Raw genomic sequence first — 19,136 nt, 5'->3', positions numbered from 1 at the left:
CTTGAACATAGCATATCCTCCTGCATTGTGGAGATCAGAACAGGGAAACTTCTGTGCATGGCCTAAGTGCCATATCTGAGCTAATCAGAGCTGAGGAAGGTACCAGATCAAATGTGAAGCCTTTTATAGCCCTTCCTGTCCAATGGGCAACCAATGTGGCCAGAGCCAGGCCAGAGCCCCAGAATTCTTTCAGCTGAGAAGATGATCCAAGCTGCAGATCTTCTAGTTTACTGTATGGGGTCACTATGCAGAGGTTCCCCATTCTAGCCCAGGCACTTGCTGATGCTAAGCATAGAGTCCGCCTGAGTCTGACAGTGCTAAGTCAGGACCTGCTAGCCTGTCCTCACCCTTTCTATTTTCTGCTCTCTGATCCTGATGACTTTTGGTTGTGACTTGCTCATTGGCTCTGGCCACTGGCCTGTCCCGAAAGCTGCCTCATCTTAGGTTACTTCCCGTGGCCCAGCCTCAGACCCTCCAGCCAAAGAGTTTGTTGCTGTTATACCAGTTTGACTGGTATAATATTGACTAGTTGTGTGCCCTTGCAATAGAGGCTGGTCCATTACGGTGATGTGTTCCACAAAGCTCAGTCAACTCTCACCTGCCTGCCTCCTTACAACAAGTCAGAGATGTAGTTCAGCCTGCCACTGGCTCTGTTGGTCTCCTTGCTTTCCACCGTACCAGTGTTAATGCCCTCCAGCCACCTATCTGCCCAAACTTTATATTCCATATCAATGATTCCCAAACTAGGCAGTATTGGCCTCTGGGGGGACACTACCTTGGGGGGTGCCGAGAGGCAGAGGAGCCCTGGAGGTGTCAATGACTACCAGACTTTGAAAAGCTGGTATCCCTGGATAAAGTTTATCCATTTTATTGAACTAATTAAACTATATAGTTTTAATTTTGAGTAAATATACAATTAATCATTACTGTTTTAAATTTTATTGTGTTCTTATCTTCTTTAGTGTGTGGTGCAAACTCCTATTTGGAATAATGCTTTTTATAAAGTAGGGGGCTCTGGAGATGAATATATGGAACCAAGGGAGCAGTGGTCCACAAAAGTTTGGGACTCACTATTCTATATGCTACTTTAATATACAGGAGTTCAGTCCACCCTTGCCTCTGGCCATCCTAGCTAGCTCTCTGCCTCCAGTGCAATTCCAGCAAGCTGGATGTGCCAGGGGGAGCTCACAAGAAGGACATGATGAATGTGCCTACCCTGCCTTAGTCAGATATACACTGCTTCTGAACATGGAGGTTTAATTGTTGCAGTTGTGGACAATGAGCGGTATTCAATAAATCTTTGCTCAGAGTAGGCCCATTGAAATTGATCAACATGGTTACATTAGGACCATTTATTTCAACAGGTTTACTCTGAGTAAAACTGAGTTGACTACATTGTCATTGTTTTTGTTTGTTGTTTTGTTATGTGATATTCGTTATAATTTTGGGAAATTGACTACTACCCAATAGCCTTTAGCAGGCCTGAATTCTGTGGCTTTGCCTAATTTAGCAGCTGATCACATTGGGATTTTAAAACAATCCACAGGTCGTCACAATTTGGGGCTGCTTTTGAAAGGCCTGCGTTTTGCCAGTGCCTCTGCTGTGCCTTTTTGAATTCTGGGGTTATCCTTACAATGTTGACCTCGGGGAGGGGGGGGGTTGTCATCTTTTTTCTGCTGCTCGGTGTTCATTTCACTTCAGGCTCTTTTGGAAAGTGATTACCCAGGAGAGATTTGGTTACACGTTTGGCTCCAGCAAAGGAAACATCAGTTGCTGGGGCAGCAAGAGAACTTGGCAGTTTTTTGCATGGGTTTTGGGTTTCTCCCATGCCAGGCAGAGCCAGCTTTCCCTGGATCTGATGGCTGAACTTTGGAGCTGGTTCCTTTGGTTTTCCGCCCTTGCTTTCTTCTCAAGAGGTATGTTTAATTTTTCTTAATGTGCTCATTCTCTCCTTCATCACTGTCACCTAAATTGCTGCATACGCACCATACAATTAAAGCACACACACCCCAAATCCTGGGAGCTGTAATTTACCCATAGTAAAGCTGTAGTTTCCATCACCCTTAACAAACTACAATTCCCAGGATGAGGAAGAGTTGTAGTGTGCTGTAAATATATGGTGTGCATATGCAGTCTTTGTTTTTGTTTTTCTAAAAAGAAGATTTGAGGGAACATTCTGTCCTCCGTTCCTTAAGCCTGGACAAGACCCTGAGTCGAGAATCTTTTACATGGCTTGTTGGCATTTTTGGTGGTGGTGGTTGTTTTAAAAATAGAGATTTAAAAAAATAATAATTCAGAAGAGAAAAGTAGTGCATACTCATTAATCATAAAGTTTAAAAATAAGACTTCGCTAAGGGGAACGATGAATACAGTTTTACATCATAATTCAAGAAGGAAATAAAAACCACCCATCTTTTGGCAAATTTGTTTTCATTCAATGCATTTTCTCTTGTTCAGTATGTTTAAATAGTGAGATGCTTCTGTTGTCCCTGCCCCTTCCTTACATGGTATGGATAAGCCCACCATGTCTTAAAAGTGCATTTCCCCCTACCCCCCCCCCCAAAAAAAAGCCTGGGAACTGTAGTTTGTTAAGGGTGCTTGCAATTATGACTCAGGGGTTACACTTCCCAGGATTCTTTGGGTGGGGTGTGTTTTAAATGCCCTTTAAATGTATGGTGTAAATATAGCATTAATTTCTGTGCATGCTTAGTAAATTTCTGGCAGTGGAACAATCCTGCCCCTTTTTGCTCTGCTCTCTTCTGTTTGCATGTTTGAAAGAAAAGTCCATTTCTGAAAGAACAATCTGGCCCATGCTGCCGGCATCAAACATCTCCACCATTTGTCGGGCTGCTTGCCTAATAAGCAAATAATGAATACATGTGCCGAGAGTCAAGTCCTCCAAAAGGCATAGCACCAGGCACAGTTACAAAGGGATTGTGGGCCAGACCTTCGTTAGATTGAAACTAATGGGCTCTCACTGGCTGAGCTCTGGAAATGATGTCGGGACACAGAAAAGAAGCGTTTTAGTGTCAAGTGCTCACACTAAAATCTTTAGACCTTGGGTTCAGGAAGCCCATTTCCTAATACAAACTGTTGATTCGTGAATTCCACTCTTTCAAAAGGGTGTTTGTTTGGTTTTGTTACAAAGGAGCTTGTGGTATGATCTTCATTTTGCCCAAAGGGAACTGTCCAGTATACTTGAAGGAGCGTCTCCACCCCTATCGCTCTGCCCGGACACTGAGGTCCAGTGCCGAGGGCCTTCTGGCGGTTCCCCCACTGCGAGAAGCCAAGTTACAGGGAACCAGGCAGAGGGCCTTCTCAGTAGTGGCACCCGCCCTGTGGAGCACCCACCCATCAGATGTCAAAGAGATAAACAACTACCAGACTTTTAGAAGACATCTGAAGACAGCCTTGTTTAGGGAAGCTTTTAATGTTTAACAGACTATTATATTTTAATATTTTGTTGGAATCCACCCAGAGTGGCTGGGGAAACCCAGCCAGATGGGCAGTGTGTGTATGTGTGTATATATATATATATATATATATAAATATATATATATATATATATATATATATATATATATATATATATATATATATTATTATTATTATTATTATTATTATTATTATTATTATTATTGTTATTGAAGTTGCATTGAAGTCTCTTGGAAGCAGGTGTCAGTTTTCCCCCTGAAGGGAGCCATATTTCTGTATTCTCAGGTTGGCTTCTGCTCTTTTGTTAGGCAGAGCTGGATTTGTGGGCAGCTCCAGAATCCCTCCTTGATAACAAGGTTGTGTCCTGGGATGTGCTAAAACTGCCTCTGGACATGTGTTGAGTGCCTTTCGCGAAGCCACACTGTGAACCTCCCCATTGCTAGGATTGCTGGTAGATCTCCCAGGCCATGTCTTTCAGACATTGAGTCGTAACACCATTCTTCTGACCTTCTGAACTGAGAGGATTGTGGCATACAGGACCAAACTAAGACCTGGGAGACAAGTGTTCAAATCCCCACTAAGCCATGAAACTCACTGGGTGACCTTGGACTGGTCACTGCCTGACACCCTGAAATACTACACAAGGTTGTTGTGGGGATTAAATGAGGAGAGAGAGAACCATGTACACCACCCTGAGCTTCTTGAAGAAAAAGAGGGGCAATTTATTTATTTATTGCATTTATATCCCACCTTCCCTCCATCATGAAACCCAAGACAGCTTACATGGGGTATATAGTGGTTAGAGTGTTGTACTAGGATTTGGGAGACTAGGGTTCAAATACTCACTCGGTCATGTAGCTCACTTGGTGACTTTGGGTCAGTCACTCACTCTCAGCTTAACCAACCTCACAGGGTTGTTGGGGGGATAAAAGGGGGAGGAGAAGAATGATGTAGGTCACCTTGAGATCTTTGGAGGAAAGGTGGACTATAAAAGTGATAGACAGACAGACAGACACACACACAGACAGATGTGGTCCCCAGTTGCTCTCCAATCCAGGTACTGATCCAGACCTGATTAGCTTTAGCAACGTGGTGGCCTCACATACCTTCAGACAATTTCTGTTGGGAAGCTAGATCTAGTATCCTGGCTCTGCTGTGCTTGCCATCTCCAGGGACCATTTTCTTCTTTCTTGCAGGAACGAACTCTCTTTCCATGAGTGATGAAGATATAATCTGTAAGAGTCGGTGCCTCATTAACTGCTCAAAAGGATACTACCACACCTCTGGCAACTGCCTTGAGTGCCCTGTTGGATTCTTGTAAGGGAGCACCTTAGGCCAGTGATTTTGTGTGTGTGTGTGTGTGTGTGTGTGTTACACAGTGAAACTAGAAATGCATAAAGGGATTCCAGAGAAGCTTTGGTTTGTTTCTGTGCTTAGAAGAGGCTAGTAGGGAGGTGGCACTTTACAGAGGTTTCCAGGCAAAAAGGGAAAGGAAGTAGGGCTCTGTCCCGAGGTCCATGCAAACTATAATTCATTATTGGGGAATCCATAAAGGGAGGGAGGGAAGGGACAGTGGAGAAGCAGGATAGTAAGGGACAATATTTCGGAATTGGGTGAAGGATGGATTTAGAATGGGATGAAGGTGTTAGAAAGAAGGACCTTGGAAGATTTTGCAGATCATGCGGATGGAGGAGAAATTTGATTTAGTATGCCTTTAAAGCCAAATATATCAAAACCGCACTGTCTGAAACAATATGCGACCCAGAACACAGCTATCCTTTGAAATTCTCACTTACCTAAATTTTCTGCTGCAGTTCTGCAGGCAGTGTTTGCCAAAACGCACATGCAAAGTTAAAGCATGCATAAAAATGTATGTATCGGTGAAAGTAACATACAAAATACATTATATCAGGGGAAATGGCTTGCAAGAAATGTGTACTTTAGTTAAAACTACCTACTGAGCCTAAAAAGCTACATTCCTGTGGGTGAACTGGAAGAAAACCTTCACTTTGAGTCCCACTATAGGGAGATAGTATGAGAGTCAGCCTATTAGGTCTAATTGAGGTTCAGCTGAGGCTTAGCCCTTGCTGTGTGAAACTCACAAGGAGCCATGGTCAGTTGGACTCACACTTTTGTTGCTTTGCTTTGCAGCTGCCCAGGAGGTCAGATAGCTCCACGCTTATGCCCCATAGGAACCTATAATCAACTTACAGCTCAGGAAGATATTGCATCCTGCCAGGTAAATGAAACAGGACGGGGAAAGGGAGAGTAAGGAGAGAGTCAGTAGCTAAAATGGGGTTTCTGTTCATACTCAGAGGATGCTCAATTGCTGAATCCTTCTTGTTTTTTCAAACAATAAGGCAGGGAGTCCCACCCACCATAGGCGTAGCCAGGCTTTATTTTAGGAGGGCAGAACTGAGTTATCTGTGACACAACTGGTCAGTTAAGTATTTAGCAGCTGATTTTTGAAATAAAATTTAAAGGCTGGAATCTCTCTCTCTTTCTCTCCCCCCCCCATGTGTGTTGAGGAGCCCACAGTGTACCCAGGAGTAGAGCGGGAGACAGATCTCATGCAGTTTATCATGGGTTGCGGGGGCAGGTAGAGCACAAAGTAAAACCTGTCAGCTGGGATAGTGCTCTGCTGATTATTGCAGCTAACATGAGGGAGCAACTATGTGAAGTGGCATTGCTGAAGGGCCTAGACATTCCTGTAATGAGGCTCTATAGATTGTCAGGGCCATCTTCAAAACATATAGAGCCAGCTGGAGGCTGTTGTAAACTCAGGGGCTGGTAACACAGGCTCCTGTCCAGATCCATTCTTACCTCCCATCTAAATGTACTTGGCATAGAAGATAGCGGTCTGTAAGTTAAAAAATGCAACTTTCATCATCCGGGTATCAAAATCCCCGCCATTAGATGTTCTGAATTAAAATAATACGTTCAGTTGTTCTCCCTCTGCCAGGCAAAACATGGGGCGTGTTCCCAAATCCTGTGATTAACACATCTCTGCAGTGCTATTTAAGAGAAATTACTCTTTCATCAGCTGCTCGAACTGACGTGAGCCCAAAAGAATATTATGGGATTGTTTCTGATGTGTTTGGGTTGTTTTTTAACCTCTTGGGCATTGCAAAATGTGAGCTCCAGTTTTTCTGCTTTTGACATTCTTTCTTTCCCTCTTAAATATTCCTGGTGCCAAGTAAGCTCCCACAAAACACCCCTGCTTCCATCTTCTGCCAGAATAAAATAAAAAGTGTTCACTGAGTTTATCCTTCTCTCTAATACAGAGTATATGTCAACAGAGTGCATTCTATAACACCAGCACTACCAGTGAAAAATCCCACCTCTACATTATGACATGTCAATAATCATCAAGCCATGGCAAGGCTAACTGGGGTTTCATTTATTCATCTTTATCCTGTTCCCAGACAGGTTGGGTGGGTGGGGGGTCAGTCCTTTTGGTTTCCTGGTCCAGAGTTGTTTAGGTTTTATATGTAAGTAAGCTGACCTTAAAATTGGCTTGGCGACCAGTGTAGATCCTTTAGCATTGGTGTGATAATGTACCCACTGCTCACAACCCAGACCACAATATGCAGCACCAACTGAAGCCCCTGGACCAGCCACAAGGGAAGGTCCACATACTGTGCATTGCAGCAGTCTAAACATGAGTTTACCAGTGTATGAGTTACAGTGGCCTGGCTATCCTTTTCCAGGAATAGCACAATTGATGCACTAGCTGAAGTGGTGCTAATGGCTTTGCCCTTGGAGTTCACGTGAGTCCACCACACATGAGTTGGATCTAAAAAGTTGCCAAAAGATCTGGCACATGAAGCAAGAAGAGATCACGAAGTGGAAGCAAAAATGTTGGTGTTATAAAGGGCAAATGCTTGTTCATGAGTTGTGTCACAGATACCCAGACATTTGGCTGCTAGTGAAATGTTATTCATAAAGATCTTGGTTCCAGTAATGGCCAATTGGGAACACAGCATTTCTGTGACTCTTTTGGGGACACCATTCCACTTAACAGCACACCTCTTAATGGTTCATAACTTCCTTGGCAGGCCTGCCCAGATGGTTACATCAGCTTGGGCACCCGAGCTGGGTGCCAGGTGTGTCCAGATGGCTACCGGTGTGATCCACAGATGGGTCTACAGCGAAAGTGCATCCCTGGTCAGTATTCGCCTGCTGGAGAGATGGAGTGCCAGGAATGCCCCAAAGGATATGTCTGCCCCAATGGACAGGAGATACAGGTATAGAGTATCACACCTAATGCTAGCTGAGCTCCTAATTGGTGTTCATCTTTTAGATGAGAAGAATAGGATGTGTCCTTTTTATGTTGATATAGTATAAGCACTTTTAGTTACCGTATTTTTTGCTCCATAAGGCACACCTGACCATAAGGTGCACCTACTTTTTTTGGGGGGGGGGGATTCAAGAAAAAAAATATGCGGCTCTTGGGGGCTTTTGCGGGAGGTGGGGGAAGTGAGAGAGCATCACTCTGTCCCTTCCCCCACCTCCCACAAAAGCCAGGGGTAGCTGTGCGAAGCCTCCCCAGGGCAGCGAGATGAAGGCTCCCCGCTGCTCTGAGGAGGCTTTGCAGGCTACCCCAGAGCTGCTCAGGAGCTTGTCAGGGCTGGCGGGGGAAGCCCGGCCCCAAAGAGCAGGTTGGGGAGCAGCAGAAAGGCTGCGCGCAGCCTTCCTGCTGCTCCCAGAGCTTGTCAGGGCTGGAGGGGGAAGCCTGCCCCCCCCAGCCCCAAGGACCACACATTCGTTCCATAATATGCACAGACATTTGCCCTTAGATTTTAAGAGGGGGAAAGTGTGTCTTATGGAGCAAAAAATACGGTAATAATACTTTCTAATATTTTGATGTATTTTAACTTGATATTGTATCTTCTTTCTGTCTTTTTAATTATATGGTAGTGACAAATAAGTAATAATAATACATACATACATACATACATACATACATACATACATAGTTTTTTTAATGTCCCTCTTAACTCTATTTTTGGTTGCAAATTTATTTTGTTTGTGTATTAAGGATCAATTGGGCTTTGGTTGTATGGTTAATTTTGTGTTGGGGAAAGGCACCCTCATCAAAATGTTCTCTGTTTTCTCTCGTCAGCATTGCCCAGGTGGCCACGAGCCCAATCCTGGCCGTACCTTTTGCAGAGCCTGCTTCCCTGGCTTTTTCTCTATGGAAGGAAGTCCAGAGTGCCAGCCTTGTCCAACAGGTAGGCTGTTCTTCTGAGCCACCTTGGATGCAAAACACAGACAGGCCCTGGATCAATAGTAACTCTCTGCTTTTGCTTCCAAACCCTTGAAATAGTTCTTATTAAAGCAGTGGCTCAGTGACAGTCTGGGGGCAGTAGAGTTGTGAAGATATTTCAGCAGCAATTAGGTTTCATTTGCTCCATGTTGATCCCAAGAGAGCAAGACAATACTGTGTGACAAAGAGGTAATCTTCCCTTTCTTCTTCATAGTAAAAAGTGCAGTGATATGAGATAAAAGCCCTGTCCTTATATCATTGACTGGATAGGAGGCCACACACTCACTATTTAGGCAGGTTTCTGCTTTGGTATATGAGTTAACACAATAAATGCTATTCAATATTTAGACAGGATGAATCAGCCAGAGATGCTAAAGTCCCTGGCTGTTTTTCTATGGATGGTGCCTCTCATATTCTGCCAAAGACTCAGAGAAAGTGATTTCTGGCAACCCAGAGAGAGATGTGAGGCTTAGGGGAAAAATGAGGACTTGAGCATATTAAAAAGTGTGTGTGAATACACCCTGGTTTGACATGCCATAATCATTAATAACTTTGTGTGCTCTGATCTGGGGCTCCAGATTTTGGCACGATTAATACACTTTGCAATTAAAAAGAAATGAAGCTTCATATCCCCAGTCAGCTCCTGATGTCCATCTCAGGACTTACCCAGTAAAATAGCTTTGAGTTGCTTAACAGTGTAAGGAATAAATGTTTGGGGGGAAAGGTCTTTGTGTCTGTTTCACATCTCTCTGTGTGTCTTCAGCAGATGCTGAAGTGGAATTCTGTGTGACTTCAACTTATTGATTTGTAATAACCTCAGCTTGGGAGAATCTGTGGGTCAGGCCAGCCCACCTGAATGGGGGAGGGCTTGCCTGAATGACTTTCAGGTCCTTTACAGCCCTACATTTCTTTGACTTGAAGCAACCTGGCAGGCTCAACTTTTTAAGTCTTCAGGAAAGCTGAAAGTAAAGCCTGGGAGATTAGATGTGCTCCACCAGTAAATAAGTGAATTCTCAATTGTCCTCCATAAGCCATTTAAAGAGCTCCTTGCTCTTAACTACTGCACACCTCCCCCTGCTTGATATTCCAGAGACGTCTTGATAATCCCATCCTCAGGATATCGCTAGCCTGTCATTGTGGGAATGATCGGGGTGTTGCAAATTCATCACTGTGACATTAGCGCTGAACCAAATATGACAGGAGGATGGGCAGAGGGGAGCTCAGACCTTTGTTTTAAAAAGCAACAATTGCCTTTGAGAATTATGGAAGCGTAGAATGTTATTAGAGATGATTAATTGGCTGAAATGGCTCAGAAAATTACAGAGAAAGACAAGCAACCAGAATTAGAGGTTGCTTCCCACTGCACACTGTCTCTCAGCATAAAATCGGGCTGGAAGGGAATCAAATATCTGAAATAATTCATGCTGGAAATTTATTTCCCTCTGGAGATGGGAGAAGAGTTATCTGTGAAAATCACCAAAGCACTTTTTATGGGGAGAAGATGGGAAGCAAATGCATGTGGCTTACCCTTGTGAGTTTTGATAGATAGATAGATAGATAGATAGATAGATAGATAGATAGATAGATAGATAGATGATAGATAGATAGATAGATAGATAGACAGATGATAGATAGACAGATGATAGATAGACAGACAGACAGACAGACTATGAAATTCATATTACCTTAAGACTGCATTCTTCTCCAACGCACCCATAGGCAAGGGTTTCTCTGCCAAATTATATGAAAGCACTTGCAAACAGGCTGGTAGTGTGATCTGAACAACTACCCAAAATCAAAGGAGTTTTCTTTTTTTGCAAATTGTATGAACTAGAACCCATAAATGCACAGCAGAGATAACTGCAAGGCTTCGGTGCTTCCTGCTTCCCAGGCATATTAGGAATGGTTGGTGGTATGTAAAAATACTCAGCGGCACTTCAGGCATCACCAATGGCTTTTTATTTTTTTACTCTCGTCAAGGTGAGTTGACTAAACACTTTCTAGCTTCTGCCGGTTTCTCTTTTTATCCCATTCTAAATTACCTGTCTCTAGTATGAAATAATAAATGTGAAGCTATAAAAGCATCAGTCTTGGGAATTCTGGGTGGGCAAGGAAGAAAGGGCTCAGCATACATGCACAGTGAAGACCAGGGTCACAAGCCCAGCAATATCAGGGCTGGTCTCCCACACAGGAATAGGGTGGTAAGAGAAGGCTGTAAGGTAGGTACCCGCATTCCATGGAGGTAATGGAAAAGTGAAAATTAAGACAAGGAAAAACACAGGGTGTCAATCAATGGTGAGGATTCTCCAGCCCATGGACCTAGTAAAGCCTCGTGAGACCATTTTAGCCAAGCCATGGCCACATCTGACATCATTTATGACAATGAGTGTGGAGCAGGTAAAGGTCTGTGTGGGCCACAATGATATTTTCAGGCACCACCAATCAGCTGATGGGACCCCCGGCATGGTGATTTGCAAGCACCAAGAATCAGCTGATCCCTGGGACTTTGCTAGCACTGTGCTTTGCAAGCCCTGGTGATCAGCTGACCATTGAGCTTCTGTGCAAAATGCTATACTAACAATCAGCTGATTTACACTGATATAAAAACATTCTGTTTTAAATGCGTAGCTTAAAACTTAACTTTCTTTCAAAAGTACACCTTTGGACATATTACCTTGTGCATGTTTTTGAGCCAAGAATTGTGTTGGACAGATAGCTATGTTCCAATCCTCATGCTAAGTCCAGGAGGGGCTGATCAGGTCGATTTGCTTTGAAATTTGTGAAGATCAAATTTCTTAAGCATCCCTGGTCACAATACATCAGGGTAGCTTTCAGCACTGGACAGCTCCTTAATGAAAGCAGCTAAAGCTTTGCGGAGCTGTTTGCTTCGTGGCCTTCCAGGCCCAAAGTTCCATCTCCTGGGGAGTTTCAGGCTCTCCCCTTCTTCATTACTTGTTGCTCCATTGGAAGCCAAAGTATTTAATGAGCACATCCAGGTACCTCCCACTGTGCCAGTGTAGTTAGTAACTTGATTCTGATCTCTGTAATGAGGATCCTCCTAATTAAATAATGAAGTGTTCCTGTATTCTGGCTGCCTTGATGTCGACTGATAAAAGGCAAAATGGAATGATTGATGTTTCATGAAAAGCCTTGGTGGTTCACTTCCAGCAGTGGTCTGTAATTCACTGTTATGGAAATCAGATAACATTGGGTCTTGGGTTTCCAGGCTTTCGGCTTCTGGTATTAGTGTCCAATGAATAGAGAGCAGCCTACTCCCGGGAGCATTCATTGTGCAAAATATGGAGCTAGGAGAACGTGTGCTGGCACCAAGGCAATCTCTGGAGTTTGGTACAGAATATTGTCATTTCAGAGCGGTTCTGGCAGAGCAAGACACAGTCTTTGTCTACAGAAATTGGCCATTTTTGACATAATGAAACATTTGCAAACCAGTCTTTTCTTAATATTAGCAACAAAGCCTAGGGAAAGCGTCTAAAACTCACACAGATATATATGAGCAGAGTGAGACTTTATGTTGATCATCACCTGCCTTGCCCCACCCTCCAGCCCTAGGACCCTTCAGAACAGAGCTGCTGCCATGGGCATTATGTGTATGTGTCTTTTGATGAACTTAGTGGAAGATTATGAGTCATGGGGGTGGGGAGAGAGTATGTGTGAATTCAACAGTGTTTTATTTTGGATTGCTAATTTGTTAATATTGTTTTGTAGATTATGAGTGCTGTAATGCTTTGTAAATCTTACATGACTTTTGTTGTGGGTTTGCTGTTTAGCTTATTTTTTAGTTGTTTTGTTAATAGTGTTTTGTAGAAGGTGGTTGTTTTACTCATAATTTGTTAATTATTCTATACTATTTATGTTGTATTTATAATGCTCTATTATGCTACTGTTATTTTTTGCTTATGAGCCTTGTGAGTCAAAAGTGGCACAGAAATATAATAAATGAAAGTGTGTGTGTGTGTGTGTGTGTGTGTGTGTGTGTGTGTGTGTGTAATGGGTTTTGGCTGGAGTGCAACATTTTGGTGAAGGGGCTGTAATTTGTCCTGTGGTCCAGCTCTAGAGTAAGATAAAGTTGTGAACTGGGCAAGGTTTTGCAAATACCCACATAAGAGGAAGAATGGCATAGGAGATGGAAATGCCCTTGTCCAAAGTAGGGATGTAGGAAGCTGCCTTATATTGTGCCAAAACTTTAGTAACCTAGGTCGGTGTCCTGACTGATGGGAGCTTTCCCAACTTCGTAGTAACAGTGGTGGTGGGGTCTTTCCCAATCCTGCACCCCAAGGTGCTTTAGCTAGAGGTGCTTGAGGTTAAACTTGGGAGGGGACACCACACCCAGACACACTTAGGGAAAATGCTGAGATGTCTGGGCATCCTGTTTAGAAGGGGAAGAGCAGTATAACCCTGAGGAGGCCAGCAGGAGGCTAACTGAAACTTCTGAGTCATCAGAGTGTGAGGTTCAAGGGAGGAGAAGTCAGGACATTCAGGAAGTATGTAAGCATCTAGGAATAGTGTTGCTACTTTTGAAGAGGGAGTATAAGAAGGAGCCAAGGAGGAAGAGCATGTGGAAATGATGGCCCCATTTCTAGGACTGATCTCTCTAGTCAGGTCTAGAGCTTGGCAATGGTCGGAAGAGCAGGATGCATGCATTTTGTGATGCCCTCGTGGCTTTAATATAACCAGTGGAGCCAATCAATGGCAAGACACCAGGGCCTAATGCACACTAAGCTTCTTCTCTACTGCTGAGCTTTGGTCCTTCCCTCAATTATCCTAACATGGAGCTTCCATATCCCATCTGGGATTTCTGCTCTTTTAAGAACCCCATGGAAGGCAAAATTTCTACAGGGGCAGTTTCACACATCACAGTGAAGAAGGAAATGGATCTGCACCTTGCTCTACACAGGAAGCCTTTAAGAAGGAGGGGAGCCGCCATGGTTCAGTCACAGAATGTGGGCTTTGCATAGAGCATGCATTTCCCTTGACCTTCACAATAGGCAGCTTTGTTCCCATTGGTGGCCTCAACAGGCACTAGTGCTGCAGTGCTGCAGCAGAGAAAATGGGATACTGAGAGAAGCAGAAATTAACAGCTGTTCCATCCCTACTTTGAAAACAACATCTCCCTGGATGTTACTTCCAAATTAATTCTGATTTCACTTTGAACTTTGCAAAGCAACATGATTTTCAACTACTTTGCTGAGGGAAGGTGGAGGTATCGATGCTTTGCAAGAGTGACTGCTGTCATGACCTGATATCTCCTCACTCCATCACCTCCTGCTTTAAGCAATATCATTAGGGAGAAGAGCAGCGAGAGGACTTGACCTCTGATATCACTTGGTTTCCTACTGCTCTGCAGACTGTGGGTGTGCATTTTATTGGTGTTCAGGGGAGTGTGGTACCATTCTTTATCTTAAATAAATCTGGCATCCTATGCTCATTAGCTCTAGAAAGAGAGAGAGAGAGAGAGAGAGAGAGAGAGAGAGAGAGAGAGAAAGAAAGAACGAACTTTCAAATGTTGTCAGAGAACTAAGAAGAATGGAATAGTGCATTTAGCCAGCCAACCATTCTCCACAGGTTCTGAGCCATTCCTATCAACATAGACACCATCTTGCCCCTTCGCTGATTTCACCAGCTGCAGTGAAATCATGCAAGTGCTACAAGAATGCATCCCTTGTCTGCCACACCACATCCTGTCACTTTGCTTTTTCCTTCAGGATATTATTGTCCTCATGCCGGCACCATTCAGCCCCTCCCCTGTCCCCCTGGCTCTTGGGACCCAACTCCCAGGCAGACTGAGAGTCCAAGGTGTAATGGAAGTGCCTGCTCTGCAGATGGCCTGAGTGAGGTGCATCAGGCCCAGGAATCCACTCGCGCTGCTGGAGCCCTTCAGTGCCAGCTCTGCCCTTCAGGTGACTCTTCTCCCCCCTTTTTTTCATTATACTGATTTGTTTATCTGCACAGTACTTGGGGGCGCCAGTGAACAGGCTTCATTTGATGCCATGTGGACAGTAGAATTCAGGTCAGTGTTCAGTGTCTGAAGGAATGCACAGGAACTAGAAGTGAGTCAAGTTTCATAGTTCAAAGGAAGGCCTGCTTTGTCGCTACACCTGGATTACGGAACTCCCTGCTTCAAGAATGGACCCTTTCTGTTGGCTTTTAACTGCCTTCTGAAAACATGCTTATGACAACAGGCCTTAAATCTATTTGGCAAATTTGCTTTGGATTTTCATCTGCTACTCTGCTTGCTTTTAGCAATTTTCTTTGGCTTCTTAATTGCTATTTTTGTTATCAACATTTTGCAATCAAAAAGCAGAGTTGTGACTCGCGATATCCTCATTACGGTAAATATTGTAATAAATACAACCAAGTATTTATCTGTAAGCCACCCTGAGTCCTGTCAGAGGAAAAGGCAGGACATAAATAAATACTGTATTTTTTGCTCTATAAGACTCACTTTTCCCCTCCTAAAAAGTAAGGGGAAATGTGTGTGCATCTTATGGAGCAAATGCAGGCTGCACAGCTATCCCAGAAGCCAGAACAGCAAGAGGGATTGCTGCTTTTGCTGCGCAGCGATCCTGCTTGCTGTTCTGGCTTCTGGGATTCAGAATTTTTTCCCCCTTGTTTTCCTCCTCCAAAAGCTAGGTGCGTCTTATGGTCTGGTGCGTCTTATGGAGCGAAAAATATGGTAAATAATAATAATAATAATAATAATAATAATAATAATAATAATAATAATAATAATAGTAATTAATACAGCTTTTTAAAAAGTTGGTTGTATTGTGTGTTTTAAAAATTGTTTAGATATTGGGGGTTTGGATTTTATATTGTTAGCTTCTGGGTGCATCACACCCAAATATAGTTCTTAACTGGCTTATGCAAGCATGTACCCCTTTAGATAGCAGGTGGGGAAGATTGTTTGAATGAGTGATTTCCAAAGGGTAGATAGATATTTCCCTATGGCAGAACATCTGCATGTGTGCTGCCCCGCTTGCAGATTGAAGTGGTAAAGTCCAAGTATGAGGTTTCCTGACTGTGACTAGACTCTTTGTGAGGTCTGCTGGGGAGATGACTCTCGCCTGAAGTCATTATCAGGGGGCCTGCTGTAGGAGGGGCCTGTAGGCTGGGTCCCAAGAGGTGCAATGGTTGCCTCTGAATGTAAGCTACTGGGGAACCCAAGTGAGGATAGCTCTGTTGCACCCAGATCCTGCCTGCAGGCTTCCCAGAAGAAGCATCTCATCAGCCACTGTGAGAACAGGGTGCTGGACTATACTTGGCCATTGGGCTTGATCTAGCAGCCAAGTTCTACTTATATTCTTCTCTCATCTTGCAGGCCACTTCTGTGCTGATGATCTCATGACAGCTCCATGCCCCGCAGGAAGCTTTGAGCCCAAGGAACGTTTCCCGAGGCCCAGCGATGGCTCTTCATACTTTTCAGGTTTGTGCCTTATATTATCTCTGTTTTGCACAATCGGGAAAGCTGTTTCAGCTCTAAATCACACCACTAATTAGGCTCTTCTACAGTGGCTGACAGTTATAGTGCTTATTTACTACCCTCTGGCATAAAGCAAGGCATGTTAGACACCAAGGAAATTTCCTAGAAATTTGTACACGGAGACTTCTGAGAATTATTGGTTTCCTTTCTTTGTTTTTGTTTTTTTTTAAAAACAAGGTGTTAACTTGGATAGTAACTTCCTTGGAAGTCATGAAAGGTGCTAGATAGCCCCAAAGCACTGAAATCTCATTGAGATGCCACTGGAACTTTGAGTAAGCCAGAACTATAGAAGACAAATTGCACCCATGATTCAAGAAGGCAAAATTGCTATTTCAGAACTTTATTACTTGCTTGATAGGAGGAACATCAACATCTAAGAGCAGAAGGGATAGACCGTTCTTCTACAGCAGAGGTGCTAACCTCCTTATTTATTTATTGGTAAGATTTCTTACTTGTCCTTCAGCATAAAGCCCCAGGGCAGGTTGTTACAATAGAATATGCAATAGAATGAAAACCTATAAAGCTATTGCAATTATAAAACAAGGAAAACCACTCTAAATGGAACAGAACTGTAAAAATTCAGCAAAGGAGGTGGGTCCCCTCCAAAACAAAATGCTTTAACTGTTGAAGGCCAAGGTAAAGAGGTGGATCTTCAGCAGACTGCAGAAGCTGTGCAATGAGGATGACACGAACACGTCTCCAAAATAAGGGCTCCAAAATTTAGGGGGTGCCAGAGAGAAAGCACTCTCCTGGGCCACCATTCCCTGTTCTTCTAAGGGTGGTAGGACCACCATGGGAGCCCCATCTACAGATCTTAGTACCCAAGCAAGGTTGGTTGGGATAAAGTTGTGGTTTTTAAAAAAATATTTGAGACCCAAGTCATTTGTGGTTTTAAAAACTAATGTGAGCACCTTGTCCATGCTGTCTGTGGATGATGGGAGTTGTAGGTTAGAAACATTGGGAAGGCTACAGTTTAGACACCCTTATTGTACAGAACCTTGACTCTTAAGAAGTCCTAAAAGTCATTAGCTGCTGTAATGTAGCTAATGTAACCCAAAGCAGCGAATTACTTTTAGGATGTAACCCAAAGCAGCCTTTGCACACTGTCACGCTGGTGTGACTTCTGTTTGGAATGGTCCTGCTTCTTCTTAACATACCTAATGAGTTTCTGTCCCAAGATTTTCCAACTGAAATAATCGTTTCCTGGCTCAGTTGGTGTAATGCATACTTCAATAGCGCAAGGTCACTGTGAACATTCTCCATCATCTGAACAGACAGGCATAAGCAATTGGTGCACTGAAGTGTAGGCAGGGAGATGAAGTGTGAGTCTGAGAGGGAGCAGAAGGATTTCTGGGTCAGATTCATTGAAGCCTCCATCTGCAGGCACAGTCTATTGTTGCAAGCTAGTATCAGAGCTCAGGAGTCTATCCGATAGGGGCTTAGAATACGGATGCAGCAAAAGCTTGCAGAGTGGAAGATAAACAGGTAAGCAGGGAGGTAGACTTACCACTTTCTATCCCATTTGCCTCCAAACATTTTCATGCCTCTCCACATTGTGATGGCAGCGTATTCCCATGGGAACCTTGTTGCAGAGAGATTAGGTAGCTGATGGAATCCATTCCATTAAAACACAGGTTTATTTTACTTACACTTGATGTCCATTAGGACAGGAGATTGATAGCTTGGCCAATGGCCTTTGTCATAGCATTTGCCTTAATGGATAACACCTATAAGTGAAATAAACCTATTTTAAATGAAACTGACTACATGAACAGCCTCCTCTGAAGCAGAGGGCATCTTTATGAATATGTATCCCACGTGCTTTGTGTGTGCTGGTCATGTTGGATTTCAACTCAGGGAGCACAACAGTGTAAGTTAATTGGTGACTGCAAGTATAAATGGCCATTATCATTATCTGGTAACTAAAGGAGCGCAGGATGTAGAAAATTATGCATCTCAGTTTATACAGAGCTGAACAGAATGCCTACATAGGAGGAAACTAATTTGATCGTTTTCTAATATATGTTGGCAAGGTAACAAGTGTCCTCAAGTTTCACAAAAGTCAGGAATATTTATAATCAAGCCTTCCTTGGGCAGAGGCCCAACGTTCTCCACTGCTGATTCCAGGAGTTGTTTTTAATAACTCCAGGGTTTTAGATGCGGTTCTCTGTCATCTCTGCCTGGAGATGCTGGGGATTGAACCTAGGACTTTTTGCACCAGGTGCCAGTGGCAGAAGGAGCAGGATTTTTTGTGCATGGAAGGAAAACAAGAAAGGGAGAATGGGTGCAACAGGAGGGTGGCCAAGCTGCAGCATGGTGGTACACCATTCATTTTGCCTATGTAAGGTCACAAGGTAAATCCCTGAGGCCAACGACCTCTAGCCAGGACCTCGGACAGCCACTACCTGCTGAAGTCAGGCAGTATTAGGCTGATCCCTGATCTTGATTCCTGTAACATCTAAGTGTAGACGATTGTGATCCAGGACAGGTCCTTTTGTGGATTCCATAACATCAACATAGACGTGTCTTCCATCCATTTTTATTTCACTGTCATTGAAAATGTAAAAACGCCAGACTCATCAGATTGGCTGCTGCATTTTCTTTCGTTTTGAAACCAATTTGCAGATATTTTCCTCCCTCAAATTTATTTTCCTTCTTTCTATTTTTAAGTTATTTATTTTTTTTCACTTACCGTCTGGATTATCAGTTATTATCCTTTCAGTGGAGTTTTCAGAAGTCATGCTATAATGAGCGGGGAAGCTTGTTCAATGCAAACGAGTTTTGCAAATTAACGAGTAATTGGGCAAACTCAATTAAAAAAAATAATCTGATGGTGGTGCATCACAAACTGCACACACTTCATTTATTTTGTTAATTGTCATTTGTCTTTGATTATATATTCTTTCCTATACCACGCTAGTGAGTGGAATG

At 43.4% G+C, this 19,136-nt stretch overlaps 1 protein-coding gene across 4 annotated transcripts in view; it reads left to right on the top strand.

The window, feature by feature from the left end:
• The window catches only part of LOC308574538 (uncharacterized protein), a gene marked incomplete at its 3' end in the record, with an annotated part of 155,604 nt that overhangs the window by 9,828 nt on the left and 126,640 nt on the right, over positions 1-19,136 (top strand). For 2 of the 4 annotated variants that reach the window (XM_081172429.1, XM_081172428.1), the window contains 6 exons: positions 4,632-4,752; positions 5,587-5,674; positions 7,494-7,682; positions 8,561-8,669; positions 14,428-14,622; positions 16,044-16,148. In XM_081172429.1, coding sequence (XP_081028555.1) covers positions 4,649-4,752; positions 5,587-5,674; positions 7,494-7,682; positions 8,561-8,669; positions 14,428-14,622; positions 16,044-16,148 — 790 coding nt within the window. In that variant the 5' untranslated portion in view covers positions 4,632-4,648. Of the gene's footprint in view, positions 1-1,458; positions 1,917-4,631; positions 4,753-5,586; positions 5,675-7,493; positions 7,683-8,560; positions 8,670-14,427; positions 14,623-15,827; positions 15,959-16,043; positions 16,149-19,136 lie in introns of those variants that run through there. The other 2 variants (XM_081172427.1, XM_081172430.1) reach the window with 2 other exon arrangements.

This window comes from Podarcis bocagei (genome assembly GCF_964188305.1).
Source record: "Podarcis bocagei genome assembly, chromosome: 15".
Classification (NCBI taxonomy): Eukaryota; Metazoa; Chordata; class Lepidosauria; order Squamata; family Lacertidae; genus Podarcis; species Podarcis bocagei.
Note: the sequence above shows the minus strand (reverse complement) of the source record. Positions and strands in the feature narration are given on the sequence as shown.